This window comes from Gymnogyps californianus, chromosome 25 (assembly GCF_018139145.2).
Source record: "Gymnogyps californianus isolate 813 chromosome 25, ASM1813914v2, whole genome shotgun sequence".
NCBI lineage: Eukaryota > Metazoa > Chordata > Aves > Accipitriformes > Cathartidae > Gymnogyps > Gymnogyps californianus.
Genome location: NC_059495.1, coordinates 4,984,461 through 5,010,342, shown reverse-complemented (window position 1 = coordinate 5,010,342; position 25,882 = coordinate 4,984,461). Strand labels below are relative to the sequence as shown.

General features: G+C 41.3%; 1 protein-coding gene across 4 annotated transcripts in view; it reads right to left on the bottom strand.

The window, feature by feature from the left end:
* Positions 1-481: 481 nt before the first annotated feature.
* Positions 482-25,882, bottom strand: part of NCAPD3 (non-SMC condensin II complex subunit D3) — a 28,579-nt gene continuing 3,178 nt past the window's right edge. The window contains exons 6-34 of one of the 4 annotated variants that reach the window (XM_050911049.1): positions 25,563-25,650; positions 24,104-24,237; positions 23,323-23,395; positions 22,589-22,714; positions 22,149-22,401; positions 21,543-21,626; positions 21,306-21,389; positions 18,480-18,553; positions 17,439-17,573; positions 16,445-16,665; positions 14,777-14,968; positions 14,336-14,433; positions 14,090-14,205; positions 12,562-12,669; positions 11,909-12,023; positions 11,706-11,813; positions 10,462-10,700; positions 9,623-9,702; positions 8,176-8,313; positions 7,731-7,864; positions 7,381-7,580; positions 6,664-6,774; positions 6,096-6,251; positions 5,113-5,282; positions 4,731-4,873; positions 4,527-4,604; positions 1,521-1,595; positions 1,362-1,422; positions 482-1,269 (exon numbers count right to left, since the gene is read on the bottom strand). In XM_050911049.1, the coding sequence (XP_050767006.1) occupies positions 1,158-1,269; positions 1,362-1,422; positions 1,521-1,595; positions 4,527-4,604; positions 4,731-4,873; positions 5,113-5,282; positions 6,096-6,251; positions 6,664-6,774; positions 7,381-7,580; positions 7,731-7,864; positions 8,176-8,313; positions 9,623-9,702; positions 10,462-10,700; positions 11,706-11,813; positions 11,909-12,023; positions 12,562-12,669; positions 14,090-14,205; positions 14,336-14,433; positions 14,777-14,968; positions 16,445-16,665; positions 17,439-17,573; positions 18,480-18,553; positions 21,306-21,389; positions 21,543-21,626; positions 22,149-22,401; positions 22,589-22,714; positions 23,323-23,395; positions 24,104-24,237; positions 25,563-25,650 (3,706 nt within the window). In that variant the 3' untranslated portion in view covers positions 482-1,157. The remainder of the gene's footprint in view (positions 1,270-1,361; positions 1,423-1,520; positions 1,596-4,526; positions 4,605-4,730; positions 4,874-5,112; positions 5,283-6,095; positions 6,252-6,663; positions 6,775-7,380; positions 7,581-7,730; positions 7,865-8,175; positions 8,314-9,622; positions 9,703-10,461; positions 10,701-11,705; positions 11,814-11,908; positions 12,024-12,561; positions 12,670-14,089; positions 14,206-14,335; positions 14,434-14,776; positions 14,969-16,444; positions 16,666-17,438; positions 17,574-18,479; positions 18,554-21,305; positions 21,390-21,542; positions 21,627-22,148; positions 22,402-22,588; positions 22,715-23,322; positions 23,396-24,103; positions 24,238-25,562; positions 25,651-25,882) is intronic. The other 3 variants (XM_050911046.1, XM_050911048.1, XM_050911047.1) reach the window with 3 other exon arrangements.

Here is a 25,882-nt window from a genome sequence, read left to right as displayed (position 1 = left end):
CAAAACAGAATAGGGAAAGTGAGGGCAAATTATGAGATTCCAGTGCAGGAGGTAAGTGCCTCTGGAAGGGCTGTGGCAAAAGCACGCTCAGCCTCTTTGTTTGCACTTGTGCGGAAAAGCCTACTCTGTTTCTGTTGTTCATGCCTGAATAAGACAAATGAGCATGAATAAAACAGATTCCATTTTCAAGTTTCAGTGAAATCTAGGGCAAGAGCTCTGTAATAGAAGTTAACAACGGAAAAGGTTAGGTTCGCATGGCATCAGAGACACGCAGGAATGGTCAGATTCCACCATTTACACAGCACATTTATGATAAGTTATCTGCGCAGAGCACAAAGCTATGCGTATGACTTACGAACCTTGATTTTAGTGAGTTACTCATATCCTGCTTGCAGTCTATACTTAAAAGCTGCTGGGTCCAACATTAATTGAACTGAGTGCCTAAGATAGCAGCGACGTAGTAGAAGAGACTTAGAGGCTGTAGAAATCTATAGAAAAAAATAATTTCTCTGTCAGCTCAAGAAGAGGGGAGAAGCTGTGGGTGGAATTAATTCTGTAACCATTTATTTTCATAAAATGTTAATAGTTGGAAATAACATAGTTCAAGAATGGAAATATTCCATATAAAAGAACATTAAGGCTGTTCATACACACAGGAGTTTGCACAACAAATAAGAGGTGATGTAGCGTGCAATTACCAGATTTAGGGGTGTGGCAGTGACAAGCTGTTTTACCTTTGTTCAAATTAAAGCAACTCCAGTATATAACCAAGAGGGACAATGAGGGATCGAGTGAATAAGCTGAGCCACTCACTTCCCTGCAAGCTGTGATAAATGCATTTATTGCTAAGCTTGTGGCAACATTATGCTCTTACTTTTCCAAATGGACAAATTATACATCCTGTGAGTGAAGAGCAAGCCTCCCTTTATACTGCAGCTTTCTAGCACTCCAGTGAGCTTTGTCAACAGCAGCAGCTTATAATACATACATGTGTTAATGCAGGCTTTGTATGCCCATATTCTAGACAGTTTCATGTAAAAACCAGATAAGAATAGATAAGGAAGGAAGGACATGTGCCCACAATGACTTATAATTACAGAGGAAAGGGACAGATTTCAGGCAACATGATGATTCTGTACAAAAGTTCAATGAAAGGATCAGTTGTCTGGTTTCAGTGGAGTTCTGCGCTGGGACCGTCTCAGAGGGACACGTTGGCTGCTTTTTTTCCTTGCTGGGGATTCTACTTTCCACTCCCGTAGCAGGGACGGGCTAGAAGAAGGAAGCAGAATGACCATTTATTTTAAAGCACTTTACCAGTCGTTCTCACTGTGATTGCCGTTTCAGACCTGCATTGAACTTACGGTTTCTCTGGTGATACCAAACAGATAATATCTCTTGGCTCGTCCTCAGCCTCTTTATTCTCTGCAAATAATGCATATATTTTCATATTTTAAAAAATGCCACAGATTTGATCATTTGGGGTTTTTTCCCCCCTCAAGTTAGAATCAAAGATAACTTGCCTGGAGCTGAACCGGGTGTGTGCGTCAAGCTGATGTAACTGACCCCAGCACCAAAAGTCAAGTCGTTAATGGTCTCTGAAAGAAAAAGCACATATTAGCAGTCAGCTTGTGACACAGCCAGAGGGCAAGGCATGCTGTAGTAGAACACTTAAGTGTCATAGAGTAAGTATATCCAGTTAATTACAAGCACATATAGATCTCTCTTTTCCAGCCCAGCAGATCTCGGTGTCTCCCATCCAGCCTCAAAACTATGTGCTGAATCTGATGGGCCATCTGTGCACATCAGCTTCATACTCCAGACTTACAGCCTTCCCTGTATGTGGAGGAAATTAATTTAAATATGGAACCTCAGTCACGCACCTCCTTGTCCTACCTAGGTGGGAGAGCCACACCTTCCACTGAAGCTTTGCCATCTTTCACAACAACATGTTAGATTCAGGCCAGTTGGCTTTGCCTACTCAAGGCAGAATATGGGGCCCCTGAAGACTGAGAAAGGACCTGAACAGCCCTTCTGCAAGGAACTGCCTGCAGCCAGACAAGAGAAATCACTTGACAAGGAAGCTAGGTAGAATTTAGCTTGCCTGAATAGGCCGTAGTTGTCAGCTGTCTCTTTCCTGTCATTTGTCTCAGGAGAGATGTCACAATATTCAGATTTTACTTTACTCAACGCTCTGTTTTACACTCATGTTTCCCAGAACCTTTCACAAGGAATTAAGGTAGAAAGCGCTTTATAGGGCAGGAGTTGGAAACTCTGCTAAAAGGACTTCTCTCTACAGACTAACTGGGTTTGCTCTTTAACTTCTTCCCTGTCCTGGAAGGGAATCACTGAAGCTTGTAGTGGAAATGCAACTAGATCTATCTGCCTTAGCTGGCCTCTGCATCTCTCAAGACTGACCTGCAAGTGTCCTGACTTTGTGCAGTGTGTGCCTTCGCAAGTTATCTTGGTTAATGAGAAGTTTATGTGACAGGAAGGAAGGAAGGAAATGGTAGGGAACTGTCATCAAGTAGGGCTTCCCATGCGATCAAAGGTGGTATCTTCACAACATGTGTTTATGTATTATAGTGAAGCCATCTACACTTGCCCAGACCTGCTCAGCCATTCTCAAAGTAATGAGCAGGAGTTGAGTAGGAGACCCAAAGACAGCAGGGGAGAGTGTGACAGCCAGAACAGCCGAATAAGGGAAAGAGAAAAGACAGCTGTTCTTAACTTCTCAAGTACAAAATGGTTTACAAAGAACTGCATCTCCAATAGTTTTAGAATGATATACCAGAGAAAGAAAAATGTTTTATTTTGATTGTCTATCAGCCTGCAAGACCCAGCACCACCATGCAGATGGCTCAACACATGCTAACTGAAGTGATGATACTGCTCTGTACAGTTTGTCTCCCTGCTGAAGGACACATGCTGCCTCGAAGCAAAGTAGGAGTTCAGCCCTAGTACCACTGCAGATTAACGTTCTTCCTCCTTTTTCACCATATGGCACTTAAGGGAAACAGCCGTGCAAGCTTCCAGACAGAGATATGGTGCTTAAAGATTTCCGCTCTCTAAAAACATGCTCCCAATTTTTTTGCACAAAGATCATTGCTTGTTGCTCAGGCAGCAAAGAGAAACATTGAGGCAGACAGATCTAGCCAAACAGTGGCGCATACAGGGAAGAGAAGGGTCAGATTTTCCAGTGGGTGCCCATCACTGCCGCTGGTTTGCTCCTGCCTGCTCACGGATGTCAGGTATTTGCAGACTGCCGCACAGCTGACTGCCTTACTGGCTATATGTCGTTTGCTGTCCTGTGTGCGTGCAGGTCAGGTGTTTGCACAGATACAGGCAAAGAGTGCAGTCAGATAGCTATGCTTCTGGAACACCGACCCCTCCCCGCAACAATTCACAACTGCCTAATGAGAGCTGACCTGTCAGACACTCACCTACACTCCCAGCTTAATTGGAGCTCTCTCCTGAGTGCGTGAGGGTGTTCATCACACTCACAATTTGCACTACAACAGAGATGCCCTAAAGGAGTTCAGCAGCGAGTTGACATAAAGGAAGGGAATCTACTGCTGGAACTCAGCTCCATTTGTGTTTTACTAGAACTGCCTCCTGCGCTTGCAGAAAGTGACGCTGCAGAATGCTGTGGGGCTGTCAGAAAGCATTCCAATAAAATCTGACTTTTGAAGGTCAGGTTTTGTGAGATGGCAATTCAGCTGCAATGGACATAAGCAAACACAGCAGACTCTCACAATTTGTGTATTAGAGATTCCTCTCTGTGTATTTTTACTTTAATTTCCACAGCAGAGTAAAAAACCCAAATCATTCCTTCTCCAGTGCTCAGTTCAGTTCTTTCTTAGGGTAGAACACACACACTCAGAAATGACTGTGCAGGTTATTAATCCCACTTGAGCAGATCTCTATGTTCTCTTGCAATTGTCACAGCTCACTGCCTGCTCTAGAAGCAGGTCGTAGCTCACCTGAGATCCTTTGTTTGGACAACAGGAACCCCCTATCTTAGAGCTGAAAAGGACCAGACCTTGAGTATTTTCCTCTGCAGCAGGGTTCTGTAATTCAGTCTAAAAATGCTACGCTATGCTTCCAGAGTTAAGGAGAGCAAGTGTCTCAATGCAACAGAATCTTGCACACTTTGGGCAATGCAAGCTATTAAGGAACCACGACAACACGCCTCCTTGGCACCTCAGAGTTGATGAAGGAAGAAAGGGCAGTAGCTCTCTTACTTCAGCAGCCCAAAATAAATGCTCTCCTGCACTGACTCAATACTACAATACCCTGTAACACGTAAATGGAGACCATATTGGACTGTCCTCTCCAGGTACATCATTCATCTGAGACCTTCAGTTTCAGAACAGTTCTTATTTACTACAACCATTTAGATAAATAAATAATCTACAGCTATCAATGATTAATTTTCTCTGCTCTTTAGGGGAGCCATGCATTGCTACCTCTCTCAGAGAATGAGTGCTCAGCCCAATTTGGAAAGGATTCCTTTGGGTTATACTTACGTTCTGGTGTGCTGATTGCACGGCCCACCACAGAAACATTTTCTCCGGTAGACTGTTGATTCAGGCTTTGAAAGGATACTAGAAATAACAAGGAAATAATTAAGAATAGAAAAGTATTCACTCAGAGACCTCAAGGGTCTAACAATCAGGCTGTGTCAACTAGATCTAGTCCAATGCCAGATCAGTTTGCAACATGCTTCCTACCTTGCTTGCTGCCAGCTGTGCTTGATGGAAGTGATACAGCCGATAAAATTCCTCCAACGCTCTTGCTGCGTTGCTTGCTTCTGGCTTCCATTGCTTTCCTGGCAGAGTTCAGGATGGCAAGTGTGTTCAAGGATGCTGGCCTACTGGGCAAAAAACATGACAGAAACAGTGAAGTGATTTCCTTCTGCAAGCCCAGATGAGATGCATGTAATGAGGAGAGAGACCTGTCCCCTCCCAATCCCTTACGATCTTAAACACCACATGTAATGGAGAAGATTGTGCTGCAACACTGGTGACTTTCATACCACTAAGTAAGGAGTCGATAAGCAAAGCAATAGCCCTGCAGAATATCATAACTGGTAATATAAACAGAAACCCATACCTGCGACCGAGTAACGGCTGTTTCAGAACATCAGCACTAGGTGATGTAAACTCAGAAGGCACAGAGGAAGGACTTGATCCAGGTGGCGAGGACTGTCTCCCACTTACAGGAGACTGAGCTTTTTTATTCCAGCCACCAGAAGGTACAGCTGTCTCCAAAGATGGAGGTTGCTACAGAAAACGGGAGAAAAGATCATATGTCTAACAATGGATACAAGTGTAGAAAACCCTAGATATAAGACGCTTAGAACTACATGCTGCGTGATTAAGAACCACCCTTTGTGTGATGGATGTAAAGGGGTGCTAGGGAGAAAGAATTTATTGGCCAAAATTTTAACAAGAAGCAAACAAGAAGTTTTGATGGGATACCTATGTCCTAGTTTAGAGGTCTATGAATAGGTGCTCTTGTGAAGTCAGCAGAGAGAGAAAGGTACTTCCAGGGTAGAAGTCATCTCATCTTAAGGTAGGTATCTAAAATAGTTGAGGACAATTGACCCAAGCACATACTTATTTCTTTACTTTCTGACTTTTGAAAGAGCATCTGCATGACTAGGACAGATGTAAGTTTCCACTCTCTATACACCTAAAGTCAGACAAAATGAACCCTTTTCTTTTTGACCTGTTTATCTTCTTTATCACTCTGGGAACAGAGAACAATACAACATGTAAGCACAGCCAACAACATGTAAGCACAGCCAGTGGCAAATTAGACTTAGTTTTGCCTTTAAATTGAATTCTTTTTACGTTACTTGTTTGCTGCTCCTTTTTGCCTAACATGTGTTGTTTGTTGTCGTTCTAAGCGTATTAAATGACTCTGAAACCAAAACTTCTGTCAGCAAATGCGAAGAGGTATGAGAACATTACATAACCATTCTGTTAAAAGTGCTGTAACAAGGTCCACAGACATACAGAGTCTGGGTGTTATGCGTACACAAACTTTAGCAGAGGAGACAGTACGTGTGCAGAGTTAATGGCACCAACAACCTCTGCCTGCGCTGCCGAGACCTGCTCTTCGTCTGACTCCTTCTCCTTGGCCAGCTGCTCTTCGTATTTCTTCATATCGTACTCCAGCTCGGCTGCCAGCTGCTTGTCCACAGCAAAGAAGTCTTTGATTTCATTTCGGTAATCTTGCATCATTTCCTGGAGCAATAAGGAATGTTTAAACTCTTTCAGAAACCTCTCCTGACTACTGATTCATGTCTCCATTCAGATCACAGCTGCTTAAGTGCAAAAGGAAGTACCAGTTGGTAGAGCAGAGGTGTTTTTAACAGACTAAGAGTTTTGATTCCAATTTGTACTTCAGAACATGAAAAAGCTTTCCAGCATTCAAGCTTTCTGCCCACGTTCCACTGAGGAGGCTCACACGTAACACACTGTGAGATCCTTATCTAAAATCCCTCCACCTCCTACATTATTTAAGACAGTGGCATGTCACATCATATGCCTTCTAAATTTCCTTCTAAGAAGGCTGTTCGTTCCATTACTGGTTGCACATCTAACACATTAACTCAAGAGAGGAAAAAAAAACCAACAAGAAAACACTTCCCCTTACCCTTAGGTAGTTCATAAGGTCCCTAAGAGCTGGGATCCTCTTCTGCTCCATCAAAGACTTCAGTGACGTGATTATTGGGATGATGTTTTCTATGAAGTTCTTCTTTTGAACCTTTGTTTGAACAAGGCATGAACAGTTACACTATGCAATAAAGGAGAAGCCACTCTGTGGTTACATGAATAGCCTAAGTGAGAGGAGTTATTGCTCCACAGCAAGGGAATTACCGCAATTAAGCCTGCTCTTACGCCGCATGCATGTACATAGGCTTTTAACCTAAGTGGAGTCTTTTAAGATACATCGCTAAGTCCATCAGTTCTCACACTGAAGACAAATTGCCAAAAGGTGCACCAAAAAACATCGTTACGCTCAAATGCTTTACCAATAAGAGATCTGTGGAACAAATTTAGCCGAGCGTAGCTTCACTGACTTCAGAGGAAATGCATTACTGATCACTCCAACTAACCCCTCAAGTACAAGTATACTTCACAAATCTAGCCGTAATGTTTTCATTTACAACACAGGGTGCTTCCACAGGTGCCCTCAGATCAGAGTGGACCTACAGACAGAGCCTGAGTCACAGCCTACGGGCACAGTATGTCATTGGCATCGCTATGTTACTTGGATAATTTTTGCACAAGTTTCTCCGTCACAGAAAGGTAAAACTTCTCCCAGTATGGTGGCCAGCCCTCTTCCCACACCAGATCAAGTGCCATTCACCTGCGAGATGAGCTTTTTTTGTGCCGCCTGCATGACAGCATTGGCCATTGCCATTTCATCTTCATCAGGCTGAATGTCTTCATCGGGTTTCGATCTCATGGTGGATAGCTTGATTTCTTTGCAGCTAAGGACTGCAAACGTATCCGAGAGCAGCTCACTGGCCTCCAGGTCCAATGGAAGGACCTTATCCACAAAGCATGCTGGAACACACAGGGCAGAAATAAGAAGTATTTTACTGGAAACAGCAGTGCCAGTAAAGACAGGAAGATAACCCGGCTGGATTGAGAGCCTAATGGTTTTATATAGACACCAGTTCTTTGTTTGCCAGATTTTTAAAGACAGACCCTTACCTAGGATGCTGTGGCTGATCTTTGTTGTAATGCTGAACCTCTGCTCATCTGTAAAGTGGTCTAGCAGGAACTTGTAGATACGCATCCTTTTTTCTTTGTTATCTTTTCCCTTCAGAGAGAAGAGATTCTTTGCCCTGTGGCAGAGCAAGACATTTTACAAGGGCCAAGTCACATTATGCGAACTCACAGAAATAATAAGACTTTAAATCAGCAAGGAATATTTGAATGTCACTTTCAAAACCCATAAACCTGTTAAGATACCACACACTCCCACAAATTACATGCAGAAGTCCTCCCAGAAGTGTCACAGGGAAGGCAGGACACTCTTAATTTAACACTGTTTCCCCGCTACTGCATACATAATTATAAGCGCCATGAGCGCTTTGCTGCATGGCCAGACAGCCCATCATTTAGCAATAAGGAGATACAAATGTGCTCAACTGACCGCACACTCTGGGGGAACCTGTTGTACTTCTCATGCTTCTCATAGCTATTGAAATGGAAGATGCACTCAATAAAGTGTTGGGAGAACATTACTGGATTCCTCTTCAGTAAGAGATGCACCAGGCAGAACTCTCCAAACCTGGAAAGGAGGAAAAGAAAGAACTTATCATCGGGTAGCTTCTAAAAGCCGTCCCTGAAGCACAGTGTGGGGTTCACAAGCTGTAAAGCAGGAGGATGGTCTTCCTCTGCCAAGTCTCCCTCAATACCACATTTAATCCTTGCCCAGGTCTATCTGGGCTTGAACAAGGATATCAGCTCATTGACTTTAAGCCTTTTTTCATCCAGAGACAGACATTTTCAGCATCCGCAACACTACTACATTGTTTTGCCATTAAAGTAAATAGAGACAGAAATAAATTTGAACTTGAATCCAGGCACAACGTTTCATTATTTAAATAACTTAAGTTCCATTGTGGCTGAGACACTCACAGTACTTTGCAAAAACTTAATCACCAGAAGTCCTGCAAGAGGTGCAAGTCAATCCCAGACCTGAAGAATGTGTTTTTGTTTTTGTCTGGATGCAGTCACTGAACGCAGATGCAAAGAAAAAGGCTCCCAAAGAAACAGCACCATGTTCCTTAGCTAAAGCTCTAGGAACATGATGTTGCAATGTCACCATCTACTGGAAAGACATTTTTACATATCAAAAACTCACTGAAAAGAAAAAAAGCGTGAATGTGCACTAGTAAGCAACGATAGGTTGATTACTCTGGAAACACCAATCTTCAGATTGATTGTTCCAGGTAGAAACAAGTAGCAAGGTGTCCAAGCCTCCTCTGCATCCAGCATCCCCACACGATCTACCATCCTTAGAGAAACCTGCCCCACTCATTTCTCACGTAACAGAGCAGCTTGAGACTTTGAAACCTATAAAAACTTCATAAACGTGCACTTAAAGCCAGTATGCATAATTCCTCTTACATGTCAAAGTATTATAAAATGTGGTAGAAGGTTTAAAAAGACAACGCATGCCATATGAGAAAAAAGAGAATATTTCATCCTACTCCTAAAACAAAACCAGGACTCAAGACAGAGCCTATTAGAAAACCATAAGGAAGATTTCATGCAGGCTTGTTTCAAAAATTCTTTTTTTTCCTGGATAGCTTAGAGTCAAAAGTAGAGCAGAGCTGCATGTTTTGAAGACAGCCAAGAACACACAGCTTGCTACTCTGGGACCTTCAAATGACTTGGGAAGAGGTTCACCACTCCTTTGCTACCATTGCAGACCCTAAAGCGTGAACAACTGTAGGAGTGAAGAGGTTAATGGGAGAATCATCTACTCTCTCACTGAAATTTTTCTCCGCATGCTGAAGGTGCAAGACTGAGACTGGTTTCGAGTACATCTCTGATCTTCAACTCCTTCATTATTTTACAGATGAGTATTTTACCTGGCAATATCTGGATTTGGATCCACCAAGACACTGACGAAACGGAAGAAGAGACAGTCTTTCCATTTCACAAACTCCTCCTGTAAGAAATTGGCAGACAATAAATTCTCAACCTGAATCAGGAAAAACCTAGTGCGAACCTTCAGACTGTAGTCAGGACAATATCTGATGGAGCCCAGCAGAATGTACATCAGGCAAATGAGCAAGCTATACAACTTCAGCTGGAGGTACACAAAATAAACCCCAAGACGACAATGTTTTGGAGGATGCTTTAAACAGCAGAAATGCCACAGCAGCAAGCATCTAGGTTTACCACAGGTATCAATAAAAAAAGCAGAAACATGAAAAATCTGTTCTCCCATCTCAAGGCACACATGCTCTTCAACACTGTTCTCAGAGCCAAATGCACTCCAAATCTGCCTTGGCTGGCTTCATATGAACATTGGGAGGGTAAAAACATCTTGAGCCTCTCAACATTTCCATCTTTAGAACAATAAGCAGAGACAGTAGGAGAAAAAGGTGCTGTGATGCTTGTTATATTCATTCATATAGGAGTGAAATTGAAGGGAATTCAAAGAAACAAAGAGAAGACAAGAAAAGAGGTAACCATTGTCTAAAAATAATCTCATTATCCAACTGTCTTAAGTGTCCTCGATATGATTTCTGCCTAGCTAGCAAAAAAAAAAAGGAGTAACAAAACACATAGTTTAAAGTCTTCTTGATTAAGTGTAGATTAAGCAAGGTATAAGCAATACACCCACTGGACAGGTTGCCAGTATTCAGCACAACAGAGGTACTTGAGGCAGGCTGTCAGATACATGCTTAGGACCTCTATTTACCTGCAGAAGGTTGGTAAGCAGGATCAGCGTCTGCTTACGGATGAAGGGATTTGGGTCCTTGAGACACAATGAAATGTTGGGAACGTATCTGTCCACCATGGATGTGTAGCGGATACAAAGATCACACATAACGATGACAACGTTATTGCGAACAGCCACATCATGTGTCACCTCCAGTTCTCGAGCTAGAGCTGCAATGCATTTCTTTGCCAGATCTTCATGCTGTAAACACAACTTACCTGTGAAACAGAGAGGAGACTGTCAGTGCTGTGAATATATTCTTCTTCCTAACCACCACAGGCCAGCTTACTGCCTCCTTTGAGTCCAATATGAGCCAAGAAAGGAATCAGCAAGTAAACAGGGGAATAAACAAGAAACACTTGATGAGCAATCAGCACGATCGCTCAAAGAAATGATACTTCAAGGAGTTCTTCCAAACTCCTCTTAGACCTATAGTGTGGGTCCCTGTGCCAAATTCCCTCCTTCACAGCAAACTATTTCTGTGTATAGGGTATTATTCAAAGCAGCTAAAAAGAACAGCCCCAGCTGTCATAGGCATAGCAGGGAGACACCCACCTCTAAGAGCATCACTAAACCAACCTAAAATAGCCTGCATTCTAACATTACTTCTCCCTAACTGTTTCTAAGGTCTGTACAAAAGTATTAAGCTTCCCAAAGCAGTTAAGGAAAGAGTAACTCTGTCTATCTGCAAGAGAAGAGAATTGTTCCTAACCACAGAGGTACTACAAAACCAGAACTTTCACTTAGTACTCTCCATAATACTGGAGACGCAGATTGACCAGGCTTCTCTCAAAGAAGCTCTTCATTCATGCTGAGGAGAACAAGTAACTACGTGCAGTCATTCTGCTCTAAACTGCATCAAAACCACCAAGTTTTCTTCATCCTCTCTTGAGCACCTTACTACATGTAAGATGATCCTTCAGCCAGACAGCAACCAACTCCGAGTACAAGGACAGCACAATTCCGAAGGATGTTGCTAATTATTGATCACTATTAATGCATTAACCACCTTGAGAAGCAGTCACATAGATGGCAGTATTTTTATGGTTTGTGCAACTTGTTACCATGGATATCTGCATTGCTAAAAGCCATGAGCTGAGGCAATGCAAACATTGAGCACTGTGGCTATCCGTTACAACTGACAGCTTTTGAGCAGAACTTTAACCAGAAAGGGTAGGAATTGGATACACGAGCGCACACTTCTACTGTAGGATGGCATTTACCTAGAGTAATGAATGCATGAGCTCTGACCACTGGAGGCATGGCTGATCCTCTGAATTGGGACAGTGGCTGAGAAGCTGGAATTTCCTCACCATCTGGAGAGCTAGACACTAGGAAGGAACAGGTCAGGAATGAAAACATGCTTTTCTGGTAAACAGCGTTGTCTGTAAATGCAAAATTAAAGGCAGTAAGGAGAGTGCCTCACATTGGTCCTCGTTGACAGAAGCAGCCAGAATGGACTGAATCAAAAGAAAGATGCGTTTCTCCACTTTGGCTGGACACAGCTGCGCAGCCTCACCCAAGATGAAGAGGTGTCTCACCTACAGAGAAAAAGCAACACTGCAGTCAAAAGGCAATGGCTGAGCTGCAAATTAAGTCAGCAGGAGTCGGCATGGCACTTCTCCAAAAACAACTTAAAATTTCCTCAGTCCTTTCAAGAAGACAGTGGCTAGAGAACAGAAGGTGAAGCTTTGAAGGAGAAATGGGGGGGGGGTGTTTAATATGCTATAACCCTCACACATCTACTAATAATATTGAAATACTCCTCAAAGCATTCTACACGTTTTACAGACTTATTTCCCAAACAGCTCATCTAAGAAGTATGAGTGCAAAAGCAAAGAAGAAACATGTCATTTTATTAAAAATACATGGGGTATCATATCCTTAAAGCAACTGCTGATGTATAAAACTGCTGTATGCTCCCGGGCCCATAAATACCAGATTTCATTACGAGCTTACACACAAGGCATGCACATCAGTATTTTGCTATGTAACAGTTATTGGCGTGAACTTTAAGGAACACCAATTTGAAGTACACCTACATCCTTTCACCGATCTGTGAAGGGGAACCAAACTTACCAAGAGATCTTCTTGCAGCTGCTCTGCTCCATCCTTTTTGAGGACTATATTTGAAATATAGCTTTCACAGGTGGATACTAAAACTCCACACACCTGGTTGAGCAGCTCCTGTTCCATAATTAAACAAAATTAATTCAGCACTTTATTAATTAAACAAAATGTAGCTGTAATATCTGTCCACACATGAATCCCTAATCTGAAAGTCCTTATATGCTTTTAATAATCTAGGTCCTATTGAAATTAATCAGACAGTGCCTTAGAGCTTTAAAATTCTTCCTGCACATCAAAGGATGTGTGCAAGTGTCAAAACACCTTGGAGAATCTGACTTTCAATGATCCACAGGCCTAAGTTTACTTCATTATAGAAATCACACAGATTTAAACAAAAAGGATTTAGGCAACTGTTTCATGTATATCCAACACATTTGAGGTTGTCTGTGTGAATTTTTAAATGTTGTTTGGAAAATGCAGTTCCATTCAAATGAAAACATGATGCAAATTCCAAGGGGTGGAGGAGAAACAAAAAAAGCTAATCGTCTACCAGATTGTGATGAAAATAAAGCATCATTTCTCTTTTTCTACCATCTAAACTGGTAACATAAGAAACCAAATACATATATGTATGGCAGCTAGGCTGTTAGAACTGCTAAAGTGACCAACGTACAGGAACATCTGCATTTCATTGTAAGCCAACATACTGTGATGACTATATGTACAAGGGATGATTTTCTGACTGTCAATTTAAAAAACCAGAAACCATCAATCCACCCTGGCTTCTGAAGCACAGAGTGTGCAGTTTTGCATACTATTTACTAAACTTTATTGGGATGCCTATTATAAAATAGCTGTCATCAATATTGAAAGAGAAATATAACACATACACAAAGAGAAATCATTAGCAAGAGAGACCTGCATCAGTTTTAGCTTCTTTGTGTCTGTGCTCTGGCTGAGATCTCTATTTTACCAGCAAAAGATAGCCCACCTTCTCACTACAGGAGCGGAACAAAGCTATGGCATAAAACAAACAAGGGCAGAAAAGAGAAATGTGCATACGATGTGTTATGAACTCCCTGTTTGGTCCCATGAAAGAGGTCTAGAAAATACGTGTATCTACAGCAGCTCTGATATAGAATAATCAGAGTTTATAGTATAAACCTATAGCTTCAAACTGAACCAAGCCTGAGAAATAGCTGCTAACATAAAGGCACAGCAATTTGTCTCCTTTAGGAATTCTGTAAACTTTGCCAGAAGGCAAATGCAAGGTATTTCGGGGGGTGTGTGTGGGGGGGAAGTCCATCTGAAGAAAGAAGATTTCTTACAAGTCCATCCTTAGCTACAGGATGCTCTCCAGCACAACTGCGGTAAAGCAAGGAAGAGAGCTGAGCAGAACAGACTCAAGTTGCTGGAGTCAGATCCTCTTTGTTTAGAGAGCTAATCAACCTACAGACTGGAGACAGAAGCTGCCTTCAAGAGACAGCCCTCCTAAGTGTGAAACAAGCTATTTTAAAAGATGTATTTTAAGTCACACCTGTGCCTCCTCCGGCACATCTGCATACGCATGGCAGAGCTTCTGCAGAGTTTCTACAGCTGGGCTAATCACCTCCAAGGGACACTGAGAGTCCCTCAGCCAGCACTTGATATTATCTGAAAATGAGATCACACACATAAAATGAGCATTTTCTAAGCTTATCAACTGCTTATGGAGAAGAAATAACTGTTAAGATGGGAGGCACGAACCCTGCCTTCCCCTCTGCAGTTTCTCAGGGCCACTCACCAATCAGCCTCTCACAGGTGCTTTTAGGGATGTGTTTTGCAACGTGACCGATGACACACAGTATATGTCCCGTAGTATCAGTGCTCATGTTCTGCTGCCTGAAAAATAGTAGAGCAGACAAACTAACATTAACGCTAAGGAAGAACACCAAATCACAGTAGAAAAATCCTTTCATCTGGGATATGCATTATTAAGGCAGACCTGTCAAACCAAATGAAAACTCAAAAAGCTTAAGGTAAGAGCTGGTTACTGCACAAATCTGTGGGCCATTGCTTGCCTTCTAGCTGCAGAACCAATTGCCTGAATAAAGAACTGTGATCTAAGCAGCTAAACAGCCATCTGCCTGTGGAAGGACAGAAAGTGCTCGCTTGCTTTGTTCCTCCTCTTCACCCCCATCTCTTTCCTGCAGAATGGCAGATGGAGTTCAAAGTGCACATATACCTGCTGACATTGTCCCAGGATTCAATGATCTTGGAATAATCCAGTTTGGGTGAAGAACCTGCCACCTTAGCAAGCAACATCCAAGCCGGTACAGCATGTTCCGTTTCCACATGAGACATGACGTTATTAATGAAAGTGGAGGTGAACTTATTCTGTCTGGACCACATATGAAAAGCTTTGTTCAAGTAACGGCTACAAGGAAGAAAGAGAAGAGAAGTAAGTTAAAGGAGGAGTAAACAAAACACTTGGTCTTAGACACTGGCAGTAAAATCCAACATCCCTGTCCAGGATATGCTGGGCAACACAACAAAGCTGCTATTGCTTGGCATTCCCACTACTCGGAATACGTAGGGATTTCTACTACGTATTTTACTACCAATATTTTCAGTCTTTCAGGTCACAATCCTGACGCACTACAAACCTGGCATACAAGCATGGATGTAGTGCTCTGTGTCAGTAAGATAGAAGGTCCAACTGATACCATGACACATCAAGAAAATATAATTTCAGCAATCTGTAACAAAGACTTTCTAGTAGTTGTTATTTAATACCCATAATGGGACAGGATACAGTAATGTTAAGGAACCATAACTTGCTCATTTTTCTATTTAACCCTAGTTACCTACTTCATGTTGAAAGAGTTCTGAGATTTATCAAGCTGCAAGGTACTCTAAGGTCATGAAGAAGAAGGTGCCATGAATCTGCAAACCATGTTATAAAATAGCCCATATTAGAGCACTGACAGTTTCACAGATTGGCAAGGCAGCACAACCAGTATCTCATTTTCTATTTCTGAGCTATTATGCCCTGTTGACTAATAAACATACAGCTGTCTTTAATCAATGTTGTGTCCTTGTCATACTGTGTGTCATCCCATTTCTTCTGCTTCTTCCCACAGCATTTTGCAAATGGCAGAACAATTCTATTTGTCATAAGACAAGTAACATATTGTACATCAGAATTAATAAAAGGCGACGTTCTCCTTTCTTTATATATCCTCTCTTACTTCTGTCATCAGAACACCTCCATTTGACTTAAATATTCATGCTGCTATCAACACATCAAGAACAGCATGCAACACCCCTCTATATGAACACTCGAGTTCAGGGAGAGAGCACAGGTAACAAGAGCAGCAAGTGAAAATACTTGACACAAAGGAAAACTGCACTCTTCTCACCAACTGCCAGCTTGTCCATGCTCGACAGCTCTTCTGTCCCAGGAACTGGCAGAGCAAGACAAGCACCTCACAACATGATAGTTTCCATCTCTAGCAGTAATATGCACTTATACTGAATGTTTCAGGCAGGGAATTCAAATAGCTTAAAAAAAAAAAACCCCAATAAATTTAGTTACTCGTCCTTGCACAACAGATGGCACGTGCATTTAAACAATATGTAAACTATGATACCTAATGGTCTGTGGCCACACAGTGAATGAGAGCACTGAGAGTATAAACTCTTACTCTTATCTTAGTCCTCCAGTTAATAAGCAATTTCCTTCTGTAAATGAAAAATTGCGTACTCTAACAGGATTAAAAGTAAAAAAACTTTCTGGATTTTGTCCCTGAATGCTAACATAGTAAAGGCAATAAAAACATCCAACGCGTCAGACAAAGGGCTATTACGGAAAAGCCATCAGAGCCCGCAATGAAGGGAAAAATGCACTTACTTCAGCTCCTGGCTTTCTGAAGTCAAGAGGGTAAGGAGATCCCACGCTAGAGCCTGCTTTCCATCTTCACTCCTGAATTTATTATAATATTTTATATGTTGCAACAAGAGCTGATCAAGGCAATCCAAGGCCTTTTCTTGGACAGAACTTTCAGTGTCCATCACAACAGGCACCACTCCGTTTAACCAGGCCTTCTGCACTAGAACATTATTGTGCTGAGACTGAGAGAAACACACGTTGTATTAGAAACATTCTTAAATCATTAGAGGATCCCATATGCATGGGTAAGATCAGCAAAGGCCTAGAAACCTCCAGTTCAGCTACTAACTTTGCAAATAAATTTTAATAAACCCCAGCATACTGCTCAACTAGCACTGCAATGTGGCAGCATATGGGACAAGGGAACTTGTATCTCCTTGACACCACAAGGTATTTGATCATATCTATGATCAAGCTACCTGGTGCTTCTGCTGAAGTACAGTAATACTTTGTTTTGAAACCCTATAAATAATTATAACAGTATTGCAACAAAGTTGTACAGCAGATGATTTAACACCAAAAAAAAAAAAAAAAAAGAGCTTTGCTTAATATAAACCTTGTACTCCAAGCCTAAGTTACTAACCCTTTATGAATAAATAGAAAAGAAAGAAAAATATTGCAGTGCTATCATCTACACATTACATCTTTGTAAAGTGATTCACATTTTTTTTTTAACTTGAGAAGGCCAGCAAAGTAAACATTTTCTCCATGACACATAAATCAACAGCCAGGAAAATAAATGTTTCCAACAGTTGGAAGCATACTACATATATCACAAGTATGTAATGAGTCATGACTCCCAAGTCAAAAGGTAATCAAAAAAATTAAAACACAGTCATAAAATGAAGTTGACTGAATGACAACTGACGTGTACCAGGTTTGTCTGTTTCCTCCTTCTTTTAACCCACAGTTAAAACTCAGGTCTGCATAAGAATTCATGATATTTTTTTCTCACCACAAGGAGATCTGTTATAGACTGCAAGGCCTGCTTCCGCACAGAAACAGCAGGGTCCCGGCAACGATCTTGAAGAGTGGACAAATCTTCTGCAGTACAAGGGATCACTTTGTGCTTCAGGATGTTCATAAAAACCTGGAAGTCAAATACCAGCACAACTTTGTTGGGAATACAGGCCATGCGCATTGAGTAGCAAATCAAAAATACAATCTACCCCCTACCAAGTTTAACTAGAGATTAATTTATCTCACCGAGAGTGAAACATCACATTAACAATTTATGAGTACTGGGCGCAACCAGAGATGTAGAATGAAACAGAAAGCACCTTTTCAGTCATTCCGATTTTATAACCTAATTTGGATAGAGTGAACGTCACAATTTCCCCTTGAAAATAACGTGTCTCTTGTATGAACTATGTCTTTTACCTGGTAATAAGGAAGACGGGATTTATTCTTTTTTTTTTTTTTAATCAAAAAGTATTAAAACAAAGCAATTGTAAAGCCTTAACTGGGAAGCTCAAATCAGTGCGTGAACTGAGGGGGAAGAGTTGGGGTGAAGAGGACTAACAGAGGAAGGCAGTCAACAGCAGACGCATATTTTTTTAAACGATGAAATTTTCATTGAAGCATACCTCTTTAAAAGCTAATGACTTCATTAAAAAAATTGAGCAACAGGCAAAGCAAGGCATACCTCAAAAAGAGGCTGGATATAACCTAATCTCTTTGTTACAAGGTCAAAAGAAACTAAGCAGCTAATATGCTTCAGTTTATAAGGAAGTCGCTTAATTGAAATGCCTATTGACATTTGAAAAGAGCCTCTCTTTCTAAATGACGGAATAAGAGAATGCCAACAAGAGTACTAGAAAAATTTTCCATCATCATGCTTGCATTATTTACCCTGTAGGCACTCCGCAGGAATAGCAGGAAGCTACAGGTGGGCAAAGTTACATACACTTCGCTACAATACTATGGCCTAATTATTTACTTTAACAGCATTCTGGGTAATCACTGAGAACAGGGAAGCATGCAAAAAACACCGTACCTGGAGAGCAGATTTCCTCACATTGGTTTTCTCATCCCCAGCTCTCAGTCTCAGCATGGCCATGACTTCTTTTCCTATCCAAAACCGTGATAAAAAGAAATTACCCACACCACCATTTAGCAGCACTAACACACTGAACGCTGTGCAGCAGCAAGGAGGAATACAGCTCTGAACTCAACTGAACAACAATTTGTTGCCCAAGACTTTCAGAGGGCAAGAGAGGAGGACTGAACAAAGCACAACAAAAAAACACCCAAAATAATTCAGAATGAGGTATAAGCCAGAGGGGGGAAAAAATTTTTTTTTTTTTCCAAGTTCTTTCATTTGAAAATATGTCTTAGGACATATCACAAAAGAAAGTGAGACACCAAATCATTTGATACACGCAAAAAAAAGAAAAAAAAAATCTGTAATTTCTGACCTATTTATTTGTCTACATAAAGATGTCAGGCTACCTTCACAGTTTGAAAGCTCATCAGATGAACCATGCACAGTTCTAACAAAAGTCTGTAGCACAGGTAACCCTGCCACCTGTGGGAAAAGCGTGTCGAGGGCAGACCACAGACAAATGGATCCAACGCAGACCCAAGGTAGGTTAACAGACTTGTATGCCGAGAGCTTAGAATGCCTACAACCTTTTGTGAGTTATGCCTGCGACCTCCACACAGTATAAAGTGTTAATATATGAACTGCTGTGTTTTACAGAGGGGAAATTACTCCATTTGTGAACTGACTGAATTCCTTGAGGCTGCAGAATGGCAGCTGCAAAGAAGAATCCAAGAGTCTACAAGGAAACCACAACACAGCTCCCCTCCCTGAACATCAAGTTAGGCCTCAGATTTTACTTTCCATAGCCATTCATGCTTATTTCTGCACGTTCTCAGGAAAAATACATGATCAAGATGATAGTTTATTAAATGACACACAACTGAATACACACAGCCACAATCGATTATTTCTCACCTTTTGAATCATTCAAATGGACTATTGACAAGCTGGCAATACTGACTTCAAGCATTTTACCATTGCTTTTAAGGTTTCTGTTTATTGCTGTTTGTTAGATTTCTTACAGCATTAAGTAAGATTTCCTAAATATATGCCAAATCCGGAGATCTGTTACTTAAAGAGATTCATGTGGAGATCCACTCTGTTGCCATTAAGAAATAGGAGTAGTCACAGGGAACTAATCAAAAGTAGTTTGAAAATAAATTTTTACCAAAGGAAGCAATGGGACTTTGATCTGTGCTTTCTTAATGGGGAGCTAACTGCAATCACATCTTCCTCCTGAGAACAGCTTGACAGAAAAAGCACAGAACCTTTTTATTGCAAGATTTTGCCATGAAAATAGTCCAGCTCTCGTGAAGGTGACCAAATCTGCTAAAATAATCACACTTTGCCAATTGACATTGATTTTACTCACACAGTGACAAGACGGGGGGGACACACACCAAAAAACCACCAACCAAACAAAAAACTCGAGTTCTAAATGGCTCAGAACTATCAAGGGAACATAATGTTTGTATACGGTTGGGCAGTGGTAATTCAGCAGTGCACACCTCACCCTGCAGATCACCCCCACCCTCATCTTTGCCCTTGTGCATTTAGCATGTTCTGACTATCCTCAGCTAAGATTTATTCTGCTTCGAAAATATGAGCGGTTTGGTCTTCATAGAAGTGGAAAATTAGCACAGGCATAAGCCAAACACAAGCATGTGCCAGACAGCTTTGCTAATGCACCTTGACTGACTCGGAGAGCCCTGTATTTCAGCTATCCTCTTAAGCTCCAGACAGTCCTTTTTCATCCAATCCTTTTCTTAATTTGTTTTGCCAAGTGCCAAGTGTATGCTCAGCTGGGTATCAGATACAAAACCAGGCATCCTCTGCCACAAGGAGTCTGCAACTAAACAGGGAATACACAATACCTTACGTGGCCTGGAGGACTTTTCTATCTGAGAGAGCAGATTAACGAAATTTATCAGCGAAATGTTTTAAAAGAAAGCTTTCAATGGAGAAGATTGGAGCCTGCCTCATGGAGATAGGGAGAGAGATCCCATGTGAAGAGCAGCATGAGACATGTAACAAAGACACAAATGCAGGATGTGAACCAAGCAGCGAATTGAATTGTCAGCAGTTCAAGAGAGGTGAACAGCAAGAACTGAGAGCAGACACACTGGCAGAGGCCTAAAGGTTAGGAAGAAAAGCTTTTACACCGAAGAGGAAAAGAAAGCAAGAGATTCAAAGAAGGAACATCGTGGCCACAAAAGCCAACTTACATGCTGATTTCATGCTATCAACAAATTAGAACTAGCTGCTTGCCATTCTCTATCAGTCCACTTAACCTCACACTTTGCTTTCAACTCCAGCCAATACCTGATGCTGCAGAGAAGTGAATTCTTCCCTACATAACAGTGCTAGACAAAGGTGCTGTGTTTTATGTAGCAAAAATATATTAGTTCTTTGTGCACTGGAGCAAGAGATTTAATTACCCTTAAATTTATGGAGTTACAAGTATTATATCCCACATCAATTACCACCTTTTTTGGAAAGAATAAATTACCTGCTTTTCAACAAGTGTTGCCACCACATTAGTACAAACGAACATCAGTATTTCAAGATTAAATGTATTTTTCAGACTTGAGTGGAAATAGTATTTCTTTACGGCTGGCACTTCCACCCCCTTCATCACCCATAAGTGTTTTTTAACAGCTCTACAGAAAGCGCTCTCCACCTTCTTTGAAAAATGGACAATGAATACACTTCAGAAAGTCTAATTTCAATTACGGTTTTGAAAAGTTATCTGAAAAGGCTAGTATAATTTTGACGTACCATCAAGCACAGCAGTATCGCTGCTGTCTGTCAACTCAATAGTTCTGAAAGTTGGTAAGGTCTTCAGTGCATGGTTGGACACAGCTGAAAGACAAGTTAAAAGTTTAAGAATAAAAAAGGCATATGTTCACCCAGCAAGATAGTTCACTGTTAAACAGAGAGCCTCATACATGCCCTAGGTTTTACAGATATGTATATTTTTAGAAAATGGCATGCCAAGAAAAGCCTGAGACTTACTATAAGAGAATGACTCTATACCTTCTGCAGTGACTATCGAACTCGCAGTGTTTGTGTTTGCTTCCAAGACTGTATGGTCAGAGGCTGCCAAAAAGAAATAAAAAAAGAAATTAAATGAAGTATTTTAATTCTGGATATTCTGTCATTCCAAATTTTTTCAGGCAAGTAATCTAACTGTAGGATGCTATGTGCATACTTCTGAATTGTGCCATCTGGCCTTTACCGCACCTGAGGGAGTTCAGAATGCCAATCACGAACAAAACAACTTAGCAGAAGCAAAAGGCAACTCAAGATTTAATCAACTGTCAGGCAAGAATGAACTTTTATTTTTTTTTTTAATGAGCAATTTCAGTCGTCTGTAAATGTCCTTCAAAGGTATCTCATGGAAGAATCTATTTAGAACTGAAATACGAGAATAAATCCCTTCCAAATATAAGGCTTCATGAGTAACAAGACTCATCTATTACTTCTCATTATGACACAATACACAAGGACACTATGTGCAGATTTTTAAGTTCCTGACAACTAGTTCTCCTATCTCCCAGTAATTATTCCCCAGAACATTCAAGAAATATTTTCACTATCTCATTTATCCATAATACTTACAGCTTTGTAATAAGTCCTGTATACTCTCCAAAGTAGCAGCAGCTTTCATTTCGAGACAGTGGGCAAAGCTGCTTAAAGCTTTGCTACGGACCACGGGTGCTTTGTCAGAACACCGGCCAAACACCATGACCTGTACTAAAAACTTATGCTTTAGAAACTTCTGATGATCCAGGGGCAAGGAGCTGTCCAAGTTCCTCTCGGGCACATCCAACAAAGCTAACGCTACATCAAGAGCAAACACTCTGTAGGCAACCTGTTCGGAAGAAAAAAGCACACAATGTGCTCTGTTAATGTAAGCAAAGGCACAGGCGTTGCCTACTCCGTTTACCTGTTTTTAGGTACCAGCAGTAACAACAATGCTATTCGGTACTGATATTGAACCCTTCATCCTCAAAATACTGCTGTATCTGAAGCCTGGCACATCAAGGAGATGTACTTACTTTAGTGTTGCGTGAGTATTTATAAAGCCAAGCGATGAAGTCAGCAAACTCTATACAAGGGAGTTTATTCAGCAAATTCACCAAGGCCTGTGCAGCATATGTGCGATAATCAGCCTTATCGGGGACCTAAAAAACAAGGGCAATTGCATGGTATGATATTTCGATGCTCTGCTGTACAAGCCAGAATGGCATTTCAGGGCTTAAGATAAGTATTTTTTTATTTAATGAGGTGATATGGTCACATTCAGCAATGACTGGGAGAACAATCACAGCTTCCTTGGTCGCTACTTCAGCACTCACACACAGTCACACAGCAAATCCCCCAAGGCAAAGGTGGAGCTTAGATTAAATCCAGAGGCAGTATTTCTACATGGCAGTCTTCAGACAGTTACCTAGGCAAAGAGCTCTCATAATCCTCATTTTCCTCTACCAAAACAGTGGTAAAAGCAACTGCAAATTTTGGAAAGGTCACAAGTAGGGTACAATCAATTGTGAATAACAGGGGAAGCCTTCACCCTCAGTATTTTCCTAGCGTGTGACACTATTTTTAAGATGTCTGAAAACTCTGATAAAGATCAACACAAAATGCAATCAGGCTGTCAAGAAATTTGCAAATGATTACAATCTTTTCATTCCTTACAAAACATTGTGAAAATGGATTTCCTAACTATAGCAGGTACTGCAAAGCATCCACATGAGTTCTTCAGCTTAAGATGCCACAAAGCTTAGCATACCTTGGTACAGATATGTTGCAGTAATACTCGAAGAACAGGAAAAACAACTTCTTTCAGCTCATCTACTACAGAACTGCACAGAAGAAAAAGAAGCAAATTTTAATAAGGCTGGTTTTATAACAGAGCGAAAAATCAAGTCAAGGACATTCCTTTTGGAATGCATTTCAAAAGTCAAGAAAAGTGCGTGTTCTGGAATCATGAGCGCTAGCGCAACAGGATATGGTCAGAGAGCAGACCTACTTTCTACATTAACCTGGCTTTGCAGGTAGAAAACTTTTCTTCCAATACCTTTCTACAAGGAGAAGCTTCTTTATTCTCAATCTACTTACTATATGTTGTCTGGGGATCTCTGCACAAACTACACTTTCCAACAATATGGATCCCCACACAGGCGGAATAATAAACATAGGCAAAACGTATCTTTAAGCAGGAGAAAGCAAAGAACTAAGGAGAAATGAGCTCCATATTCATCTTTCATTTCCTTTACAATACTTTGTAGTAAACCACAACACCTGAAAAACCGACACAAAGCAAAATACAGAAGATATGCCCCTTCCACTCACTGCCACTTTTCTGTCAAACAGCACCTTCTTTCCCCTCCACCAGCAAGTTCAGTAAATTCCCATTACAGGCATTTTAATTAAATCTCATTTACACAAACAACTTCAAAGTCAATGCCAGTTTGTCTCATCCCTTTGTCAACTAAACAGTAAAGCGAAGGCATGCCAGAAGAAAGAGCAGACATACCCAGGAAGGGTAGTGCCAGAGCCCTGTACTTCACCTGATGAATTTTATAGCCTGATTCCTGGCACTGATCACAGCTGATGTGATTGCAAGGACTGCGCGTCTGGAACCCGCACCACTTTCCAGCATAAGAATAACATTGAGGATTCGCTGGAAGACACAACGAAGAATCTGGAAAGAAAAGGTTATTTTCAGGTTCATTTCAGTAGGAACCGGAGCCCATGGATAAGCATTCTGACCAGGTTTATAAACAAATAAAGTTCTGAACCAAACAAACTTCGATCCAAATAATAGTACCTGTCAAGATAGGACTCCTAGCAGACTAATTCAAAGAGGACCCATTCTTTAATACACGCAACATCTTTCCTAGCTGTGATGTTCTCGTACAAGTTCAGGAAGGCCTAAGAAGGGCTTCCTGAAAACATCAACAGATCCCCTCCAAAGCAGTGGACTTCAATTTGCCACAAATTGGAGTTTGAGGAAATTCATTGGTTTTTGCACAGAAGACATCTTCAACTAAATGCATGTTTTTACCACCACGTGCCCTTGAACTTTTGGAGCTTCCTCCCTGCCACACTTTTGGGACCACAGCATGCCTCATTATCCTGACATTCACTGAGCAGTCAAACAGTAGAGGCAGGGAAGAGGAGGCAGCTCTGAGAAGGGGAGCTACTACGTCTTACTGATACCACAAATGTCAACAATTCTGAAAAGCTTGTGCTGCACTGAGAAACCAAGGAGGCTGAAACACACAGGTCTCAGGCTGCTAAAGCTGGGCAGACGCTCAGGTGTATGTCAGGTTAGCATGCACTAAGCTCCAGGCTTTCCTGACTAGACAGCCGCTAATACCCTGGCTTGCTCGCTCAGAATGGGTTTACAGAGACTCGCAAACACAGCAGGACAGTCACACCCGAAGTTCAAAAGCCCCATCCACAGGAGCAGCACAGAGATAAGTGGGAAGAGACACGGTGTGCTTGACAATTTAACAAAATAAAAAATGTGAAGCTGCAGACACGTTTCTGGTAGAACTGGATGTTCCATGATGACAGGATATTCTCTGAATGAGAATCAACCCTGCTTACCATCATCTGCGCATAACACTTCCCCATCATGCTTCACTGCTGCACAGCCCGATGCCACAGCACGCTACCAAGCAGTGCTGGAGCTCCACCTAGCAGGAAACAAGAAAATTCCAGGCAAACGCAGTAACCTGGAATTCTCTTAAGATACAGAGATCTAATGCCACTGTAGCTATCCTCTGTTTTCGATACATTTGCCACAAGAGTCACTAGAGCACAGAATTCAACGCACATGAAATGCATCATCATACAAGTCACAGGAAATAAGGACTGAGGTGGAAAAAAGCATCTTGCCTCTGACCCGGCAAACACGTGCACACGCACAAAAATTAAAATACGTGCAAGCAAGAATGACGTGCAGAGAAGGAAAGAAACAACTACTCCTTTTCAATACTGCAGTGAGGATTTTAATTTTACCTTATCTTCTGTACCATGTAGAGGGGAACACAGTAATCGCAGCCCATGATAGGCCAGCTCGGGAACGTACTTGGCTTCATTAACATTCCTAAGCAAAAGAAGGCAAAGAGACGTCTTCATCTCTCATCAGAGAAACATTTACTACAACTATTACAACTAAACGTGCTCATTGACTGGAAAACATTCAATATTCACTAAATGTTGTTTACTGTTAGCTAGGTGGAACACATTCTAATTATCTTTAGCGAAAGAAATCACTGCGTTCATTTTCATATAAACAGGATAATAACAACACAAGCATTGAGTGCTTTAATGTTTAT